Source organism: Orussus abietinus, unplaced genomic scaffold, assembly GCF_000612105.2.
Source record: "Orussus abietinus isolate OABI.00-Male unplaced genomic scaffold, Oabi_2.0 scaffold314, whole genome shotgun sequence".
Lineage (NCBI taxonomy): Eukaryota > Metazoa > Arthropoda > Insecta > Hymenoptera > Orussidae > Orussus > Orussus abietinus.
The window spans coordinates 54,159-76,402 of NW_019394544.1; the positions used below are offsets into that span (position 1 = coordinate 54,159).

The 22,244-nt window shown below is 36.1% G+C and overlaps 3 protein-coding genes across 7 annotated transcripts; 1 reads left to right on the forward strand and 2 right to left on the reverse strand.

The window, feature by feature from the left end:
- Positions 1–6: 6 nt before the first annotated feature.
- LOC105702679 lies at positions 7–2,312 on the reverse strand. Its single transcript, XM_012430409.2, has 5 exons — positions 2,116–2,312; positions 1,742–1,865; positions 1,455–1,649; positions 1,177–1,386; positions 7–1,082 (listed from the first exon to the last, which is right to left on the reverse strand). Exons 1-5 carry the CDS (start codon positions 2,268–2,270, stop codon positions 1,026–1,028), a joined length of 741 nt encoding a protein of 246 aa, XP_012285832.1. The 5' UTR covers positions 2,271–2,312; the 3' UTR covers positions 7–1,025.
- LOC105702677 lies at positions 1,922–5,716 on the forward strand. Of its 5 annotated transcripts, none has more exons than XM_023432665.1 (10): positions 2,422–2,530; positions 2,697–2,919; positions 3,177–3,273; positions 3,354–3,598; positions 3,730–3,956; positions 4,134–4,409; positions 4,498–4,689; positions 4,765–5,006; positions 5,088–5,408; positions 5,516–5,716. In XM_023432665.1, exons 3-10 carry the CDS (start codon positions 3,203–3,205, stop codon positions 5,634–5,636), a joined length of 1,695 nt encoding a protein of 564 aa, XP_023288433.1. In that variant the 5' UTR covers positions 2,422–2,530; positions 2,697–2,919; positions 3,177–3,202; the 3' UTR covers positions 5,637–5,716. The 5 variants fall into 5 exon arrangements, with proteins under 5 accessions (XP_012285829.1, XP_012285828.1, XP_012285827.1 ...); XM_023432666.1 differs by having other exon boundaries at positions 2,432–2,521; XM_012430406.2 differs by lacking the exons at positions 2,422–2,530; positions 2,697–2,919 and adding an exon at positions 1,922–2,033.
- A 408-nt stretch (positions 5,717–6,124) lies between these two features.
- On the reverse strand, positions 6,125–21,137 carry LOC105702680. Its single transcript, XM_012430410.2, has 4 exons — positions 20,721–21,137; positions 17,665–17,787; positions 10,707–10,833; positions 6,125–7,532 (listed from the first exon to the last, which is right to left on the reverse strand). Exons 1-4 carry the CDS (start codon positions 20,825–20,827, stop codon positions 7,482–7,484), a joined length of 408 nt encoding a protein of 135 aa, XP_012285833.1. The 5' UTR covers positions 20,828–21,137; the 3' UTR covers positions 6,125–7,481.
- Between the last annotated feature and the right edge of the window lie 1,107 nt (positions 21,138–22,244).

Sequence of the window (22,244 nt, forward strand, 5' to 3'; positions counted from 1 at the left end):
CTGTAATCCATGGGATACGATTTTTATTGGATTGTACAAAGATGTTATATAACATTGGTGTATACGTTCTTCACAAAGTATAGTGCATTAAGTTGTTTATAAAAAATAGGTCACATAAAAATACTCAAAAGGCTCGATAAATATTCAAGGCCAAAGATAAATCCGTAAACATCTCTTATAAACGTGTACAGTTGTAAATATAAATATATATATACACATATGTTATTGTAATATCACATCTTTACATAGTTTATGATTATTGATAATAAATGAGAGAAATATTCAAATATAGCAGTTTGATACTTGTAGCTATAAACAAAGTTCACACACTAGGTGAACCTGCTAAAAAGATTATATATAAGCTACCGTTTTTAAAATCTATTAATGGATATATATGTTGAACTTCAGTTTTGTAGGACTGATCAATGAAATGGGCAATCTTTCATGAATCCACATAAAAATGCAGTGATTCGTTATGTATTAAACAATTATTGCGCGTAACTATCAAAATAATAAATTTCAAAACAAAAATATAGATTTTCATGCACACATTCGGTGGCTGTTTAGTTGGCATCGAGCAAATTGGAACACCAAATTACCTAATACTGTCCTAACTAAATTTTCTGTTTTAAGATAAGAGGACGAGAGTTTGGAGATACAGAATAGAAATGATACTATGCATAATATTGTGCTGGAATTATATCCAGTAAGTATTCATTTGTGATTGTGATATTTTTGAATATGTATCGAGGCCATATACATGAGGAAAAACAATAGACTCTCAATAATTGTAAAGCTGTCTGTCCGTTTCAAAGTAGCCCATTTTTCTCACATATTGTTTCCTCAAATCGTTTTTCCCTTCTTTTACTTTATCATTCATTTACTTCAAGGCCTTGCGCACTAATGTAACATTCATAGTAAACTCAGTAGTATGTAAAGCTACTTTCAAACAGTAATTACAAATTGCTATAATTCACAGATCTTTTATGCACAGCTATACATATTTAATTATCACTATCATTACCTTATATTGCTTCATAGCTGTCATTTCGACAACTACTAAATGTAAAACTGAATCCATCCTAAAAAGAACAATGAATATTTAATATATGATTGTTAAAGTAAGGCGAACATGTTCAATTTCGTATGCATTGCCAAATATTTGTTTGAACTCACTTTGACGAGTGCTGGAAGATCCATCCAAAAAGCATAATTAGGCACCATTTCCCATCCAGTAGCTCCGCTTAAACATTTTTTAATTAATGCCCCTCCAAAGAAGTATACACCGCTAAAGACAAACAGCAATATGACCAATAGCGATCCAGTAGAAAGGCCTTTAGAATATATTTGCTTTAGGCAGACTTGTGCTGAACTCAGTACTAAATGCTGAAATTAGTAAAACATTACATCGCATGCTTTTTTGAGACTATTATACATTTACATTTAGTACTTACATATTCTGATTTTTCTGAATATAAGATATCAATTTGAAGAGAAGAAGAAAGGTGCGCATGAGTACAAACAAAGTTAATCGTGGTAGTATTTTTCATATGATGAAATACCAAAGACTGTATCAAAGGTTGCGATTTCATCTCGACTTCTTTACTGGTACCAAGATTAAAGAACACATCATCCTTCTTCATACACAACTGTAATAAAGGAGTCAGTTTATTTATGACGATCGGCAAATCCAAATTTGCTAAAAAAAAAAAATAAAAACTAGTTTATATTCACATCTCACCGAAACTCCGGAGTGAGAGCTGCACTCTGTAGTTTTGTTATCCAATTTAATTGGCACATCTTTACAAGGATGAAAGTAGAACACATAATTAGGATATCTCGAATCATCTACCGTTGACAGGTATCTGCAGAACAGAAAATAGTCATCGATTAAAGTGACCATTTCATTTTTCAATATTCAAGATTCTCGTAACCTTTACTCAATTCACACGTTAACTGTCAAGTAAATTGTAGTATCAAATTACGTATTCTTCATTAAAATCGTATTCGCCAGAAATAACAGTGAATTTACGGTAAAAACGATATAACCATTGTTTGTAAGAACTTTTCGAATAGATCGTAAGCCTTTGAGGTTAGAAATACGAAAATACAAACCCTTCCTTTTCAAGTTCTGACAGGTCGTATCCTGTACCATCCGGGAAGACGCAAGAACAAGGTGACTGTTGAATACATTCCGATGACGTGCAACCGACGCAAATGATGAAAGTTAACATAAAAACCGCAATTGCGGTTTGATTAACAAGTATCATCGTAAAAAAACAGTTGACATTAGCTTACCCAACGCGTTTGCGCAGTACATCTTTGCAATTCCCCACCATGCGACCATAGATAAAGAATTCGAGTGGCTCCGTTCCACAACTCCAGTTAATCGAAATTTCTTAATTGGTTAACAGTAGGTTTAAATTGGGTGTAAACCAGTTAAACTTCGGTTAACTCGAGTTGTAGAACCGGGCCTTAGAACGTGAACAAAATGATTGTTGTAAACTAAGCTATAAGAAATGTTTGTCAAGTATTATCTATATATTCAGTAATCTTAGAGTTTATATGCTTATTCCTTTTTGCATTTCTTATGAGAAACAACGTCTTTTGATTATATATTGGTGTATTTCATTTCATATTGACATTCACCGTATTCATTTTAATCCAACGTATTTATATTTCCCACCACTTTTTAGATCTGGTGATTTCTAGTAATTTGTTGTACTGATTCTGGTGGTCATTTTTTCACGATTGGCGATCCTGTCAATCAGAATCGAACCAGTTTGTTATGATTCCCGGTTAATATGGTTTACAAAATTTGTCAGAATATTAATTTTTAAAAATATAGTAATGCAGAATTTAAAAGTCCTAATTGATCAGAAATAGATATACAATTCATCAGTAATTAATTGCTTAAAGGTACTTATTCTAATTGCATAGTTTGATAATTTTTGCACAACTTAACCTATCTTGTGTTATGGAAGTATTTGTTGTGTAGATAAATATATCTGTATGTTGAAAACGTATTGTTTCCATTTAGCATTATAAAGAATATTCTTCTTTAATTATCATATTTAAAAACATGTGTTCTAGAGTAAGATAGTTTTTATATATCGAATCAAAAAGAACTGCAATTGTATAATTTTAATTGTGTTATATTGAATTCATTTTTACAGATACGGTTAAAATTACGAACGATCTGATGGATACCTTTGCTTGGACTGATCAATTAAAGTGCCCATCCTATCTTTGTACAAATGAGATAAAAAGGCGGTAAGCATGTGTTACAGTTAAGGTATGTTGTCTCTCTTATTTTTTAGTTTTAATATCTAAGTCATTTTCTCCCCAAATAGCCTTAATAAAGGAATATTAGGTTTATTATGGGAAGATATTTCTGGTACATTGTTTCCTGCCAATGAAGTACTACAAGCACGGAAAAATCTCCTCTTATACAAATTAAAGAATGAACCCGATGATCCCCTTATACAAAGTGTCAAGAAGATCGTTCATTTATCAACAGAAAGAGAGAAACTCGGTAAACAAATTGTTACATCTGAAAATATGTGTGAATCTCACGATTATACATTACGAAGAAAAGGTAATTACATCGAATATATGTATATATTGCGTAGATGCAATTCTTCTATATCAAATTCATAATTTCCAACTGGAGGTATTATGTTAATAGTTTAATATCAACAGAATTTTGAATCCCTTTTTTCTTTATAGAACAACAGTTAAAAAAGATTAAATCTACGAGGCATTCGACACAAGTAAAAAAAGATTTACTGAAAATGAAGTATAATCAGATGTGCGAACAAGTTCGAGACTGCGAACAGATGAATTTAGTTTGCAAGCATTTAATGCCACCCTTGGGAAATAGCATAGAACAAACTCTCTTTAAAAATTGCTTAACGTTAGTGAGTACATTATCATCTGGTGGAAACAGGAAACATGTAAGTTCTTCACAAATCCATTTATATTACTTAAATTTAACATGCGTTATTGGAAATATTAATATATTGTTACATTATGAAATCCAAGTTTTATTTCTGTAGATAAGTGAAGTATAACATTTTGATGGCTTCAACAATTTTGTCATAGATCGATTACCTTATTAATATATTTTTAAGGTATGGAGAACAATATCGGAGACTCTGTCTCCAATTAAAATGGGCGCTTTGTGGACTACTTTATTAGAAAATTGTTCAAAAGATGCAGATGAATTCATACGCTTAAGAGTAACAGTTCCAGAAAGAAATGTTGCTTGTGAACATAGGGAAAATATTGATGTTGGCTTAGCCCGAATTAGCGGCCAGCACATATCTTCTGTAGGTAGGAAATTAATACATGATGCTGACACTTGTACTCAAAAGCAGCAAACAATGGAATATATTTATTTAATCGAGGTAAATAGTACTCCTGAAAACAGTTATTATCTTGGATTACTTTTTTTTATTTATATTTTTTTATTAATTATAAATCTTTCTTTAACAGAATGCAGAGACTAATCTTATGGAGATTGAAGAATGGTTATCGGTAACATTGGAAGTTCGAAAGTTAGAACTGATGCAAGAAAGACTGCAAGAGGAAGTAAATGAAATTAGTGAAGCTGTCAACGAAAGAAGAGAATTAACGGTTGAACTCGCACACATAGTATCCGAAATTCAAAACGTTGATGTACAAATTGTAAGTTCACGTTCCAAATTGAAAGAAATTGAATCAAATATGTAATGTAAATGAATTGGAATATTCTTTTTGTAGAAAGAACACGTTGAAGAGGTACAACATTCATTGATGCTATTAAAGACAGCCGGATCACTAATCGATACAACTAAAGAGGAACTCCAGAATAAATTACAAAACATTATGGCTTTACGGACAAAATATCAGGATGCAAAATGGTTAGATATTAATCTCAGTGCTGAACTCATCGAATTTTATGACAATATGGATATCGCAGCAGTGCGAAAGATAATATTAGGTGGAAATATCGGAGCATACAGGTACATTTGTTTGTGTCATCATAGTATCACTATGCCAACAATATTTTTTCGTGAATAATCATTGAGCAATTGTTTTTACAGACACTCAACATGCTGCATCGGTAATGCACCAATTTCAACCATAGTTCCACAATATTCAAATAATGTGTCTCGTTTCCCAATGATCCTTGCACCGATCCATCATTTGATACAGTGTCATCACGATTTAATGACAAACGCTTTGTTAAAGAGATATGAGAATCACGAATCAAGTTTTACAGAAGAAGAATTAATTGAACCGATATCTCCAGAAGAACAGTCTGATAAGAGTTGCAGTGCCATGGAACTGTTAAATATAGTAGATTTGACTTGTGACAATATACATGATCAGATTCAGCAATTCAATTCCATCTCGACTGAATGGTAAGCAGTGTAATATAATATTTAATAATTCAATTAAATTTCGCGATCTTCTAACAAAGATGTTTTTATTATAATGATATGACTGTAGAATGTGTTTTGTGTTTAAGGGCAAACCAGTCAGTACAACAGATTTTGATACATGAACATAGATCAATTAACGGTGTTACCTTTAAGGAGTGGTTGCAACGCTACAACACTTTAGTGTATATGCTACACAAATGTAAATAACTAATTGCTTTCGCATTACGTGCATACGACATAAAAATGGACATGGCTTTGATAATGTAATAAATTTTGTATCCAACCGATTTTCTCTCATGTACTGATATTGTATGTAGGCAGGAAATGACAGCATTTAATTTGGAGGATATTCATATGCCTAAACTTTTCCATATAAGTAATCGCCTTTATTCGGAAATAGTGTCCTTCAAATTTAAGCTGACATTATATGAAAATGTATAATGAACTGTAATATAGTATTTTTATCATTAACAACAATTATAACCGTAAAATCATTTACGAGAAGATTTATAAAACCATTTCGTCGTATTAATCAAACACTTTTTATCCTAGGCATAAGATGACAATTTCTATACTTAAAAGATTAAGTAAACTAACTTTTAATGATGTTCTTACTCTTTGGACTTTCCAGATCTTTTCCTAAAAAATAGAGAAACAAGGAAGTCAAAGGAATCATTGAATTAAGAACAATGGAATTATTTATCCAGGAGATACTTTTATTGCATTTAAATTCTGCAGAAATCGTATCGAGATAATAAATAATAAGTTAATAAATAAATTATTAAACGGTAAAAAAGATAGATAACTCATGTATCACATTAAGTCGTTGCGATCGTATATAAATTCTTAGGAATGTTAATAAATCTCAACATTCCTGCGTACCTAAATAGCCGTGCGAAGGTGATCTGCATTAAGTGCAATCAAACTCCGAGATTAACATTCACAAAGTGAACGAGATTATTACAATTGAGACAGTTAATCTCCGAGCGTTACAAATATTGATTATAAATACTTTATAAAATCGCACGACTCACGGTAAGCTCCGCCCAAGAATTTCCGTCTCCCCCCAAAAAAAAAAAAGTAAAAATAGACAACTATATTATCCTCGCCATATTCAATTAAATTGTCTTTCGTGGGGTTAGTAATTCGCCTAATAAATTTAACTATTGAGTCGCTTATGACGACATGAAAGGGTCATTCTATACATATAAAACGAAGATATTTATAAAACTTTTCTCCAAACAAGGTGCATCGAATAATTTCAAACTTTAACACACGATTATGGAGACCCTAAGGAAGAACACGATGCTCGTGAGATGTCACTTTTCAGAAAGAAAATGTGATTTTTGTTCTAGTTTAGGGTAAATAAACAAAAGTTTCTATAAATATTTTCACGTTTTTATATGTAGAAATGACCTTCTCATATCATCTTAATAAAACGAGTTCCTGGTCGTCAAAACGACGCTCCAAGGAGAGCGAGGAGTTGTCGAATTCGCTAAATCTTGTTAATACTATCTAGTTTTCAATAAATACCACAATCGTTACAATGGACAATACTAGGGGGCGATAAGAAAAGTAAAATGGTAAATAAAGAAATGGCCCGAAGTCCTCGACGTTACGAGGAGAGCACACGGGCCTTGTCAACGCCAGGCTACCTAAGGGAAATAAATAATCGACCTCTAAGAATTAATTGAAATTACAAATTATACATTAAGTTAAATTAAATAAATTACTAAATCAACGCGTGCGCGCGCGCGTTGATCTTCCTTGGAAGTGCCGTACAAAACTGAAATACTTAAGTAAAGAACACAGTGAGTTGCAAGTTACGTAGACCCTATATTCTTCCTTCAGGCCTTTCTTCGGCTTCTCGAGCATCCTCGGACTGTACGTATCCAGTGGATGGTGTTGATCTATTAGTTTACTTAGGCTCTAGTCAAAGTTTCTTTTTTCTTCAAGAGTTCAAACTCAGGCGGCTGAAGGCTCCGCTAATACTGTTTGGGCGGTAACGAGTGAGACATCCTTTTGTCATTTCATTCTAAACACTCGCTCGAGTTATATCAGCTGATCCTCCGTCCCGACTCTGTGTCGGTACTCTATGTCCTTCTGGAAAGAAAAAGAATAACACCAGTTAGAAGTCTCGAAAGGCATCAATCATTGAATTTCAAAAAATAATAACGCCACTTAGAAGTCTCGAAAGGCATCAATCATTGAATATCAGAAAATAAGAACGCCACTTAGAAATCTCGAAGGGCATTGGTCATTGAATTTCACTAACTATGTATTTGAATAAGTTTTTTCGCAACGTTCAGCAAATTTCATATATAGAATACGAATGAATAATATGTTGAATTTGAATTTTCGTTAACTAAGCAGTGGGTTCCTGTGTCGTTAACAATTTTAGAGTTAAGGGGATGTGAAAGTGGTGTCAAAGAGTTCTCTTTAAAAAAACTCTTCTCCAAACTGGGTGTATGGTTCAAACTTTACAATATAAATATGAAGGGTATATGGAAGGTCCTGAAACTCGTGAAATTTCAGTTTCTCAAAATTCTATTTGTTTATAGATATTTTCAAAATTGTTTATAAAAAATGAAATCTCATGAGTGTCAAGACCTTGTAGCCTTCATATTCACGTTGCATATTAAACTCTTCTCCAAACTGGGTGTATGGTTCAAACTTTACAATATAAATATGAAGGGTATATGGAAGGTCCTGAAACTCGTGAAATTTCAATTTTGTTAAAAATTGATTCGTAAATTTTTATAAAATTTGTTATAGAAAATGAAATCTCATGAGTGTCAAGACCTTATAGCCTTTATATTCACGTTGTAAAGTTTGAAACGATTCGGTACACGCTGTTCGGAGAAAAGTTTCATGAACGATTGAGCTATCGGTTGCCACTATCACATTCCCTTAAGGTGAAGAAAAACGCCCCTCAAATCAGTCGATTTGAATAAGACACTTTTATTTCAAAAGTATTGGATCGAACCGTCCGAAACTTTGACACATAACTCATGATCACCTAAGAATTGTCCTGATGCTTTTAACATTTGGATTTTCGAAAAAAAAAACTGTTTAACTTAGCCTAGACTAGAACCAAAACGGCGTCGTGCTCTCATATTTCTTTCGATATGCAAGTATTGAAGGCTTCGATATGAGAAACGAAAGAAAATTTAGTTGACACTAAAATCACAGATGGCGCAGGGTGGCTCTCTCCAGTCAATTAGGACATAAAAACCATAAATCCAGGAGATTTCTGGAGTTTTATGTCGATTTCTTTATTATTATTGTACGGAAACGACATATGAAGTACGCCACTTAGTACAATACCCAATATAATTCGACACGGCTGTCGATATAAATACGAACGTCGACAACGTAGGTATTTAGAAGAATCTTGTTTACCGACGTCGACGAAATTTCTCTACGTGTTTCATTTCACCTTAATAAAGGGTTAACAAAGGAGCAAAAAATCATGATTTCCGTTTGAAACATTCCATTAAAGAAAATAATTTCCGTTTGAAATCTTCCATTAAGAAATTGATCTGAAATCACGGAATGATTCGTATGTACCGGAGATTTTACTTTGCCAACGAGTCTAACGAGTTCTGGAGAGGGATCGGGGAAACTTTAGAGCTTCATGACTGATAATGTCATGACCTGTTTGAGTAATCGTCAAGATCGCACGGGGTCAGAAATGACGAGCAAAGGCCTTTGGATAACGAGGCGCGTGCCAACGCGCCAACGATTCTTTTTCAACACGTAATTATCACTCAGTAAATTCGTGGCTCCGTAATGATACGAAATGATTGCTAATTTATAAAAAAAAAAAAAAGAGGAGGGAAAAGAATCACCCCCTGGGTCTCGAAATCTTTTCGAGTATTTCGGGTGCCAAATAGAAACGCAAAAGTCTCCCGACGTTTCCTCGAAAGGAGATATTAATTTTATTAGACATCATTCAGGCACAATTAATGGGGAAGTCATGAAATCGATCATTGATAACGAGCCTGCAATTTTCGTTCGATCGTTTATAACACTGACGTATAATCCAATTTCGGAGGAATTACTCTCTGTAATGTATTGTTAACATGACTTTTTTACTTTTAAACTGAACAATTGTCGTTTTAGAGAACAAGGAAAAGAACTCTTCTTTACAAATGTTTGATATGCAGATTTTTCGGGATATCAAACATTTTTAAAAAAAGTTCTGAATCGTTAAGGTGAAGTGAAACACGTCGAGGAACTTGATCGACGTCAATAAAGAAGATTTTTCTAAATGCCTACGTTGCCGCCGTTCGTTTTTATATTGACAGCTATGACGAATTATATTGGATATTGTACCAAATGGCATACTCCACATGTTGTTTTCGTACAATAAATATCAAGAAATCGAAGTAAAACTCCAGAAATCCTCTGGATTCATGCTTTCTGGGGCCCTAATTGACTGCAGAGGGACACTCTGCGCCATCTGTGATTTCCAGGTCAATTAAATTTTCACTCCGAGACCTCGTATTCCCATCGTTTTAGCATAGAAGCGCATACAACACTTTTTTTGCCTTTATCCCGTTCAAATGCGAGTTTATCGATTACCAGTGTGTTCTAAATTGTCGTAAAATTGTCCTGACCCTTTCGTTTCTCATATCGGAGTCTTCGATAATTGTATATTGATCGAAATATGAGAGCTCGATGCCATTTTGGTTCTGGTATGGGCAAAGTTAAAACATTTTGTCGAAAAATCCAAATATTGAATGTGTCAGGACAGTTCTTAGATGATCAGGAGCGATGTGTCAAAGTTTCGGACAGTTTGATCTAATACCCTTAAAAAAAAAAGTGTTGTATTCGAATCGACTGATTTGACGGGGATTTCACTTTTTACATTTCAAGTGAACAGCTTATTGTCGCTTTGGAGAAGAAGGAAGAGAATTTTTTTCTTTTCTAAATGTTTGATATGCAGATTTTCTTATTAAAAAAGATGTAGATGTAGGGTCGGGAATTCATGGTTGCACAATGAATTTTCGACGAGTCTTTTTACCTTTTTTTTTCATTTCTTTTCATTTCTTTTCATTCCATCTTTTCATATGCTCATTCAAGTGCGGTAGCATTGCGCGCCAAGTGCGCATTAAAAGAAATATGGCTCTCGATGAAGAAAGCAAAGGGCGACGAGGGGAATTTAATTTAAATATCAACCGAAAGCTAATATTTGGAAATATTGACTACGTGGTTTACAACTGAATTTCCAGTCTCTCTGCAAATGAGATATACAATTGTGCAAATGCTTACCCAATTAGAAGATGGCAGCTCGTCTCTCTCTTCGCTAACCGAGACGGATTCTTCACGTGCGACTGCTTGAAGAATCTGCCGCAATTTTTGGAGATCACTGTCGACGTTTGATCTACGTTTGCGCCCACTGTAATCAGAAAGAAAAGTGGATGGTAAATAATAAAATTCCGTAGGAACAAAGAGGATTGAGAAAATGATACAACGAATTGGAATTTCGAGCAGCAAGGCGTGGGCTCATGCAAAGAGATGTACCCGATTTCAATACACCTTTAAATACAAATCGAGTCCACCTTTTTGCAACACTCTGTACCATAAGGTGATAAGATTTTGATCGATTACAATGTTCTGCGCTTAATTGGGAAGAAAAACGTAGGTTACTTTATGCACCGGGAGTACGGGGAAATAATTACGATAATTAACTTGCAGAAGTCGTTCGGTTTCGATAAGGAATGTTCCTCCGTACCGAGGGAGTACATTATCGCGTAGATAAGATAGAAACGTTTTTTCAGCCCAAAAAATGCGCCGACAATACACGTCAACGTTTGATAATATTTTCTACCGTGGATACAATCGGTAGTTAAAAATATCCTCACCGAAGCTGTACTAATTAGTGCCGGGATTATCGCTGTATAATTATAAAACAAGGTAGGGTAAATTTAAAGATAAGGATATTCCCCAAAGTTTTAATAAATGCAAGGGAAATTCGGATTATTTTTTTAGTAACCAAATATATTTGCTTTAAATCTTAATTCCGTACTGAGGTTAAAGGGAACGGGGAAATTGGAGCACCTGTTGATCTAGTATATACCAATGGTAACCAAGAGAAAATTAACTGAAATACACAATTCTCATAGCAGGTGCCGAAAGTCAATACCTAATTCATTTAAACAATTTCATATTTACCCAGAAAATGTTATTTTCCGATAACAATTTATATTCCTAATATAAAAATGCATTTCACCGCGGCATCATTAATGAGTCGTCCTAAAATTAATCCCTCGTGTCGAAAGTCAATACCTAATTCATTTAAACAACTTCCCATTTACCCAAAAAATGTTATTTTCCGATAACGATTTATATGCCTAATATAAAAATGCATTTCACGGCGGCATCATTAACGAGTCGTCCTAAAATTAATCCCTCGTCCGTCTATTAATTTCTCACGTGTCTAATTAAAATCAGCAAAAGCTTATGTAATTCCTTAAGGTGAAGTGAAACCCCCCTCAAATCAGTCAATTCGAATACAACACTTTTTTTTAAGGGTATTAGGCCAAACTGTCCGAAACTTGGACACATCGCTCCTGATCATCTAGAATTGTCCTGACACATTAAAAATTTGGATTTTTTAAACAAATTTTTTAACTCAGCCCAGACCAGAACCAAAATGCCGTCGAGCTCTCATATTTCGATCGATATACAATTATCGAAGGCACTGATACGAAAAACGAAATGGTCAGGACAATTTTACGACAATTTAGAACACTCTGGTAATCGATAAACTCGCATTTGAACGGAATAAAGTCAAGAAAAGTGTTGTATGCGCTTCTATGCTAAAACAATGGGAATACGAGGTCTCGGAGTGAAAATTTAATTGACCTGGAAATCACAGATGGCGCAGGGGGACCCTCTGCAGTCAATTAAGGGCCCCAGAAAGTATGAATCCAGAGGATTTCTGGAGTTTTACTTCGATTTCTTGATATTTATTGTACGAAAACGACAGGTGGAGTATGCCATTTGGTACAATATCCAATATAATTTGCCACATCTGTCAATATAAAAACGAACGTCGGCAACGTAGGGATTTTGAAAAATCTTCTTTATAGACGTCGATCAAGTTCGTCGACGTGTTTCATTTCACGTTAATTTAATGTAAAACCTGCTGCGCAATTTGGAGAAACCTGCGGCTAGGCGGAATCTATTTAAATAGTTTCCCATCTCGCCTCAAATAACGCGAATATGAGATTTCGCCCAATCGCCGATTATGGCGGATCTTGTGGCACCTAATCTCTTTGCGCTGGCTTAAGACGATTAAATTAAATAACACCATATTTTTTCCCTCTGGCGGTATTAGTGGGTGGAATACCCTCAATAAGGAGATTACACGTCCTGACCAAATCCTAGTGCCCCCGAAATTATCCTGCTCGCCTACGCGACATTTTCTTCCGGCTGGCCCGACCTATCCCAATTTAGCTCGTTCCTGCCAAACCCGACGTGGTCACACGGCAGTAAACGTGATTTGCCTGTAATCCTGAATACATGTACACGTGCATATCTATTTTTGCCATAAGTAAGCCCGTTTACCAATAGAAACCCAAGTTGGACCCTCAAAGCCTCAACCCCCAAAAGAATCTTCGTCTCTCTTGGAACATTCCGAATTAATTAATTCCCCTAAAATAATAAATAATGTATGACATGCATACTAATCAATTTATTCAGTTCATTTCATTTTCAAGATGAATTATTGCCATGTACACGTATCACGCGGACAAAATATTTCGTTGGATCAATACAATCTCTCTTGGAATATTCTCAATTAATTCTATCCCCTAAAATAATAAAAAATGTATGACATGCATACTAGTAAATTTGTTCAGTTCATTTCATTTTCGAGGTAAATTATTGCCATGTACGCGTATCACGCAGAAAAATATTTCGCAGGATCAATAACATTTTTGTTGATTTAACCCGGGAATACGGTTATTATATGGCGAGGAAACATTTTGCCGGCATGAGAAAAACATTCGTTAATAACTTTTACTGTATTACTCGAAATATGGAGATGGGTCCAAACAAATATTGAAGTAATTTGCTACATTTAACCAAGTTATTCGGTTCATTTACTAAAATATCTTTTCAAATTAATAAAATGATTTAATCAAGACACTGTATTTTAATGAATCGAACGAGTTTAGTCAAATGATCAATAATTCGGTCCACTTAACCAAAGTGTTTTCTGAAATTAACCAAATGTCGATAAACAATTTCGTTCAATGAACCATATTTGTATCTGCGTATATCATCTCAGTTCCAGTAAAATTATTATTTTCAAGAAAATAATAACCTGCTAATTTTTTCTGTATAATCTGTCGTCTATTCTTAGGATCTTATTTAGTTACTGATGTGTGATCATGAAAATAGATAGCGTGTAATGTTACAATATTTAAGAAAAAGGAGTTGCCCTCTTCTCAAAGAGCTTTCGCGCTAATTTAGTGCTCGGTACTCAAATTACGAAGCTCATTTCTTATTTCCTCTTCTTGCATTACGCCCTGTCGGTGGTATCGTAAACGTATTTCCAGTATCGGAGGCGCATAAGAATGATGTTCAATGGAAATTTATTCGAAACGCATTCTCCGGGTTCCTAACTTATTTAGCTGTCCCCGGGTACCCATGTTATTCTATCTGCAGATGTGCTCCCTTCGCTTCTCGTCTCTTTGTTTGTCGTAAAAGGGTTAAAAAAAAGAAAGTAGGGCATTCCTTACATCGAGGACTTCGTGGCTAGTGAAAAGACGTGGGAAAAATGGTCTCCATAACGCGAAAGAATCCCGGGGTTAAAAGTAAAAGTAGTAAAAGTTAAGGTGATACGAAAGGGTTATTCTATATACATATAAAACGTAAAAATATTTATTAAACTTTTCGCCAAACGGGATGCAACGTTTAAAACTTCGGCATGTGATTATGGAGGCCCTAAGGTAGAACGTGGTACTCAGGAAATTTCATTTTTCAAGAAAAATCTTGTTTTATTTAGCCTAGACTAGACTCAAAATCACGTTTTCTTGTAAAAAATGAAATTTCACGAGCATCGCGTTCTTCCTTAGGGTCTCCATAATCATATGTTAAAATTTCAAATTATTCGATGCACCCAGTTTGGAGAAAAGTTTTATAAATTTTCCACATTTTATATATATATAGAATGACGCTTTCATATCACCTTAAGTAATTAGCTCGTAAAGAATCGAACCTTGTAATTGCGCCCAACGAAGTCAGTACTTAAATGTAGGCGAAATATTAATAGATATCAAAAACAATCTTTGGAAACGATTTCGCCTAATCGCGCGAAGATCTAGAAACCAAAAATTGATTGTACCTAAAGTCAGTATCCTCTGAGATGTATAAAGGATTAGAAAATGTTTCAAACATTTTTTATTTTTAGAAGAAACGCTTTTATCGAATTGTCCGAAGAGTCGGAAGGTTATGAATGTAGGGGGCAACATTTCCTGGACTTTAGGCATACCTACGAAAGAAAAGTTGGGAAAAATTAGAGGAATTCTTTTTCGGGAGCCTATCATCCTCGCGATGATTATCCAGCAGGTTGTCGCTTATCAGGGAAACGTTGGCGCCTCTTTTGGCGAAGATCGCGTCAGTCGTGACGATCTTTGCCACGCTTGGTCTGGTTTCTACGGCAGTCGTAACGGCGATAAGATAAGGATAATCATTCCCGACGAGTTTTGAGTCATCGGCAACCGACTGATCATTGCCCAGACGAGGTTTAATACCTGTAAGTGCGGAGGCAAGGCACAATGTCGATTTCTTTCGCAGATAATTCCCTCGCGAGCTCTCGTCGAGCGATCGAAGTCGCTCCCTTTATCAAGGCCCCGATTCGACCGGCCATTATCACCGCGGAATTTGGTCGCGACATGAAAACAAATTTCTGTTTTTTTTCTCTCTCTCCCATTACGCAACTCCTTCATACTTGCACTTTCGCCGTCTGTAGAATTTTCCCTACGGATTTTCGCGGCCGATTTTTCTCATTTTTTGTAGCCACTCCCTTTACCAAGGCCCCGATTCGACCAGCCATTATCACCGCGGAATTTGGTCGCGACATGAAAACAAATTTTTTTTTCTCTCTCCCATTACATAGCTCCTTTATACTTGCACTTTCGCCTCCACTGGAATTTTCCCTACGGATTTTCGCGGCGGATTTTTCTCATTTTTTGGAGGTGCTCCCTTTATCAAGGCCCCGATTCGACCAGCCATTATCACCGCGGAATTTGGTCGCGACATGAAAATAAATTTTTTTATTCTCTCTCTCTCCCATTAGGTAACTCCTTCATACTTGCACTTTCGCCGCCACTAAAATTTTCCCTATGGATTTTCGCGGCCGATTTTTCTCATTTTTTGTAGCCGTGGCCTGATTAGACCCACTCTTATACATAATGGAATTTAATGAAAGGTACTCCAAGATATCTCGAGAAACTTTTACGTCATTTTATGTCCCACGTTAAAGGGTTAAAAGCCAATTTCCGGAGAATCCTTACCTCAACGCTTCTCACCGAGAGGCTTGCGTCAATTTTCCGCGAAGACGATTTTCTTGGTACTCGGATGACGTACGTTTAAGACAGTTTTGCTGTCAAGTTTAAAGAAATTTCTCTAGAATAAATGTACACTTTAGAAATCTTTTCTAGGAAATATACTCTCTGTCTGAGGTTATCGTTCGGTCTCCGACAAAATGGTCTGGCATTAATTACCAATTTCAAGTAACTCCTTCAATTATATTTAGGTACTATATGTACAAGACATCTTTCGGGTGAAGTAGTGTACAGATATACATAACAAATGTACATAATGATCTGGAATTAATCAATGAAATAATTCCAATTGTACTCGGGTAACACATACGTAGGACGTTTATGTCATGAGATGCATTACGCGATGTCTCTTGAATGAAATTAAAACCTGAAAGGAGTTCTAACAGATGGACCTGTTTTTTATTTATCAATATTTGTCGTTATGTCTGCTAGCAACGGTCCCTCATTAATTAACTCAGGTAACTCCACTTGTACTCGGCTGACCTGCAGGTCTTGCAAGACTAACCGAGTACTAGAAAGCGCAAGACGGTGCAAGTACACTTGGATTATTTCTTTTTTTTTTTTTTCTCTTTTTCTGGCGACCTCGAGGAAACTTATGCGCATCAAGACAGAATTCAATATGACGGTCACGTCATGCGGTACCAATGAGCCTCGCTTGCAGGAATCGCATCGTGTCAAGGTACTCCGGGAAATACCTGATCCTCGCCATCAGAGTACGTGCATCGATTTGTTATCAGGACTGATCGACAATCGTACCCCTGCTTCTGAGTTTCGATACCCTTTTACATAATCTCGATCGATTCGTCCCACCGAGTGATTCCCAACTTCGGATTTCACCCAAACGCGCTCTTTTAAATCATTTACAAATTACTTAAACATTTGTCCCTTACTCTAGAATTCTCACGGTACACAATTGACGATACACGAGAGAATGACAAGAAGGTTTGACATTTGGTGATAAATCGCCGGAAATATGCTACTTCCGGAGGACATTTCAACGATGCGCATCTTGTAAGATCTTCCAAGAACACCCGAGTAAAAAAATGTGATACAATTGTTGGTTGTAATCTCGTTATTGGGGAATCTGATTTTTGATATATAAGATTTGATTAAACGTGAGGAATACATTTTTAATTCGGTGTTTCTTTTTTGTACTTTTTGAGTGGCGTTTGTTCGGGCGATTACACTGAATTCGTAGGCACTTATTGTTCGAATATGAAATAAAAAATGCTATGTATTGTTTTGAAAATGTAGAAATGTTTAGGAAGATGTGAGGAATACATTTAATTCGGTGTTTCTTTTCTGCACTTTTTGGGTGATGTTTGTTCGGGCTATATTATTGAATTCGTAGGCTCTTGTCGTTCGAATATTAACCCTTTGCGGTCGTATTAAATTTATGTACAGGTGTTTCGGTGGCTGAAGGTAGACATACGACCACAAAGGGTTAAATAAAAAAATGCTATGTATTGTTTTGAAAATGTAGAAATGTTTAGGAAGATATGAAGAGAACGCGTTTCTTTCGGGGTTTCTTTTCTGTATTTTTTGAGTGACGTTTGTTCGGGCTGTTACACTGAATTCGTAAGCTCTTATTATTCGAATATGAAATAAAAAATGCTATGTATTGTTCTGAAAATGTATAAATGTTCACTTACATCTTGGCTGGATCCACACGACCGAATCCAACAGGGACCGTGACCAACTTGCCCCGCATTTTCGCAAGCGCCAATAAAGTCTCGAGTTCGGCCAGTCTCTGATCCGACACTCGCTTTTGCCTGCTGTAAAGATGATACGGCAATATTAGATGATTGATTTCTCGAGTCATTCAGTTCCTAAGCGTATGCGCTAAAATGCATGGGTAATGTTTCTCACCGTTTCGGAAAATAGGTGATAGGAAAAATTTCGACATTTGAGATGACATTCTGCATAACGTAGATACACTTGAATTGTCTTGTGCTCATTTACAATTGACCGTCTTAACCATAAGGAGAAACACAAAAGTTTCACCTCAGGTGATTACAGGAGCCCCAAAGTCACCGATTACATGATTTTTATTCTAAATTATTACGAGCAATCTGATATAAGGTGAATTTTATCGCAACCTCTTGCTTCTTCGGTTTGTAATTATTATTTTATATTCCTTTTAATGAAATTAATATAGATAATTGATTGCATTGTTGAAACCTCTGCATGGTAATAATGCATATTCGAGTGACTCCGAAATTCTCTCGGTTGCATCATTTCCCACTGCATTCTCGCATCGAATGACGATGATTCTCTTTACGTCACTGAATAAGCAAACGATCTTAAGTGGAGCAGAGACGCGTGCAGCAGACGGAATACGTAATATCCTGGGAAATTCTTAATTAGTGAATAACTGGGGGTCGTCTCTGCCTGGAGGTACAAATTAGTCCCAACGAAAGGAAAATTTATTGCTCGGGCAAACTCCTCTCAACGCCACTTAAAGGTTTAATTGTACATGCATTTCGGTCTATCCTTCAAGCAATGTGAAAGTAATCGACACATTACATATGTTCGGTAAACGAAAACCAATATCGCGTTAACCTATGAATTGCTAATTAATTGTAACGGGTCGAACATGTCACATCGGAAAAAATAATTCGTAAATAGCCTTTGTAATAAATTTTTCACATACAAATATGCAATTCATTATTAAAGGTCGAGACAAATTATAGATATTATAAATGTACTGGGCCGAGAGTGTTGTATGATTCATATTATGATAGAAGTCGATATGCGTAATATTTTTCGAAATGATATCCTTATCCTGATTTTGGTCACACGGTTGGGAAGTTTAATCGAAATCGATCGATTCGATCGAATTCGATTCGGCTAATTTGGCGATCTCGCGGGTCTGAGATATTTCTTACGCGCTGAAAGAGCCGATGAATCACTCTTGTAAGGTTAAAAGTTAAAAAAAGAATCGATTGGATTTAGCGGGAATTTCGAAATGCCTACGCGGGGAGTCTTCGAGCTTGCCATATCGCCAGATATGATCGATCGATCGAACCTACCAAATTCCGGATGAAATCGAGATAGATTAATACAGGGCATGGATCGAAAATCTAATTTACGTCTGATTCAAGATAACTGTCGATTTGTCGCCTTAATCTTGGTCAAGAGCTGATGTCTTTGCTCGGTTCACGTTTCTTGTATCGATAAAGCGTGAGAAATTTTTTATATCACTTATGTATCATCAAGGAAATTAATGAAACAGTATCTACATAGGTATCTCATTTTTCTACCGTCTTTTGTGCGAGTACTGTTTGCACTCTAATTTTTTAAGCCTTTAAATTAAATTTAAATTTAATATTGAATTTACGTTTTGAAATATATTAGATCACACCCATACATTATATATTATCAGGCAAAGAGACACTTCTTTGAAGGAATTTAAAATTTCGCTAGAGTAATCAATATATACGAGTGTGGACAAACCGTAAACATTGACTTAACGTTCGTTTAATTAAAAATCGGTATTTATGGGTTGAGACGTGATCAGTGGGGGCGATTTATTTCTAAGCAGAACAGTGTCTCTAAAAGAAGCAATGGCCTCGGGAAAATCTTTCTAATTTCATTTTTCTTGCCATTACAGACCCTCGAGGTACTTCTAGATCTTTTAATTCTTCTGCTTTGAAATCATTTAACCAACCAAAAAGATCTTTCATCCCGAAAACGAAACAGAGCTGAACGAAATTCACTTTTTGGGCACTCGATACCGGATCATGGATTGAATTTTCATCCATTCATGCTCCAGAATGTTCGATGACATCAATAAATCAAATCGGAATCATTTGTCAAGACAAGAAATATCACGAACAGTGCCCGGCGATTATAGACAAATAAAATCATCGAAACTGTGTCCAAACACTGCACCACCAAGCCATTCTGCAAAAGCTCAAAGCAGTTCCGAGACCGTTTATTCAAACAGAAGATCTATTTAAACTGTTTTTGGAAAATGCATCGTCTAAAACGTTCTAAAATCTGCAACGAAATTTCGTCGTCTAAAATGTTCTAAAGTATGTCGCGCAATTTTACAAAATGCGTCGTCTAAACTTTGAAAAAGATCTGCAGCGAAATTTCAAAAATGCGTCGTCTAAAATTTTCTCAAATTTCCAGCGAAATTTGAGAAATGCGTCGTCTAAACTTTCTAAAATGTGCAGCGAAATGAAAAAACGCGTCTAAATTTTCTACAATCTGCAGCGAAATCTCAAAAATGCGTCGTCTAAACTTTTCAAAAAATCTGCGACGAAATTTGAGAAATGCGTCGTCTAAAATGATCTAAAATCTTTAGCGAAATTTCAAAAACGCGTCGTCTAAATTTTCTACAATCTGCCGCGAAATCTCAAAAATGCGTCGTCTAAACTTTCCAAAAAATCTGCGACGAAATTTGAGAAATGCGTCGTCTAAAATGATCTAAAATCTTCCGCGGAATTTCAAAAACGCGTCGTCTAAATTTTCTACAATCTGCAGCGAAATTTCAAAAACGCGTCGTTTAAACTTTCCAAAAAATCTGCGACGAAATTTGAGAAATCCTACGGCTAAAATGTTTTAAAATCTGCAGCGAGATTAGAAAAATGCATCGTCTAAAACTGTCTAAAATCTGCAGGAAAATATGAGAAATCCGTCTAAAATTTCCAAATTCGCCAATTCGAGTGATCAAAGCGCGGCATTCGGGGCGCCGACGTACCTGATGACTCCGGACGGTCTTGCGAGAGCCAGATCCGGAAGCAGCACCAAGAGGAGCACCCCGGCAGCGACCAGGGTGACCAAGCGGGCGCCGGAAGTGGCGACCATCTTCTTTCCGGGCGGCAAAGAGAGGCCGAAAGAGAGCGAAGAAAAGCTCGTCAACCGGGGATGCACCGGTCTTGCGTTTCCTCGGCACTGGCACCACAGCCCGGCTCTGCGCACTTTCACTAGAATCCCCTAGGGAGTCCCGGTGTCACTCGATTCGCAGGGTTGCACCGAAACAAGTAGCCCCGATCGGTCCTCTCCCTCTCTCCTGCGTTTTGCCTCTTGGTCAACTGTACCATGCTTCTGGTCGGTTCCAGCATATATACTCGAAGCGCGTTAGCTCCTCCCCACTCGACACGGATCCTCCCTCACTTTTATCTGACGCTTCGGCTTGCTCTCTGGCCCTCTCCTAATCCTACCGGCCTGGATCCTAGCCGAGTCCTGGCGGGGTCCTGCCGGAGTCCAGGCCGGCTCCTCCGAGGACGATGTCGAGGACCTTGCGCGGCGCAGCGCCGCGCCCGCGACCACCGCTGCACGTACGCTGCGGATGTTGCGTATATTTTGCCCACCATTCATATCTCTCTCTATATGTACAATAAAGTTATCCGATATTAAAATTGGACGCGATGCTCCGCGTTAAGGTGATATGAAAGGATCATTCTATATATCAAAACGTCAAAATATTTATGAAACTTTTCTCCAAACTGGCTGCGGGTATTGCGTATATTTTACTCACCATTCATATCTCTCTCTATATGTACAATAAAGTTATCCGATATTAAAATTGGACGCGATGCTCCGCGTTAAGGTAATATGAAAGGATCATTCTATATATCAAAACGTCAAAATATTCATAAAACTTTTCTCCAAACTGGGTGCGCCTGTCGCGTATGTTTTACCCACCATTCATATCTCTGTCTATATGTATAATAAATGTATACGATATTAAAATTGAACGCGACGCCTCGCGTTAAGGTGATATGAAAGGATCATTCCATATATCAAACGTCAAAATATTCATAAAACTTTTCTCCAACTGGATGCGCCGAATCATTTGAAACGGTAACACGTGATTATGGTGAAATTTCATTTTTCTCATTTCATCTAGAACCAAAATCACATTTCTTTTTATGAAAATTTAAATTTCAGGAGCATCACGGCGTTCTTCCTTAGCATCTGCATAATCACGTGTTAATGTTACAAATGATTCGGTACACCCCATTTGAAGAAAAGTTTTATAAACATTTTGACGTTTTATATAAATTTATATAAAATAACCCTTTCATATCGCCTTAACCTTCTGATATTAATGGGTATTTGTATATATGTTTACAATCTTTAAGCATTTTTGAACATTCAAATATAATGAATATAGAATATATAGATTCATTCATTGGTTACGAAGGAATGGTAGGAAAGGTAATCATTTAGTTTCGCCGTAAAAATTAAATACGCTTTTAAAAAATATCGGCGAACGGAT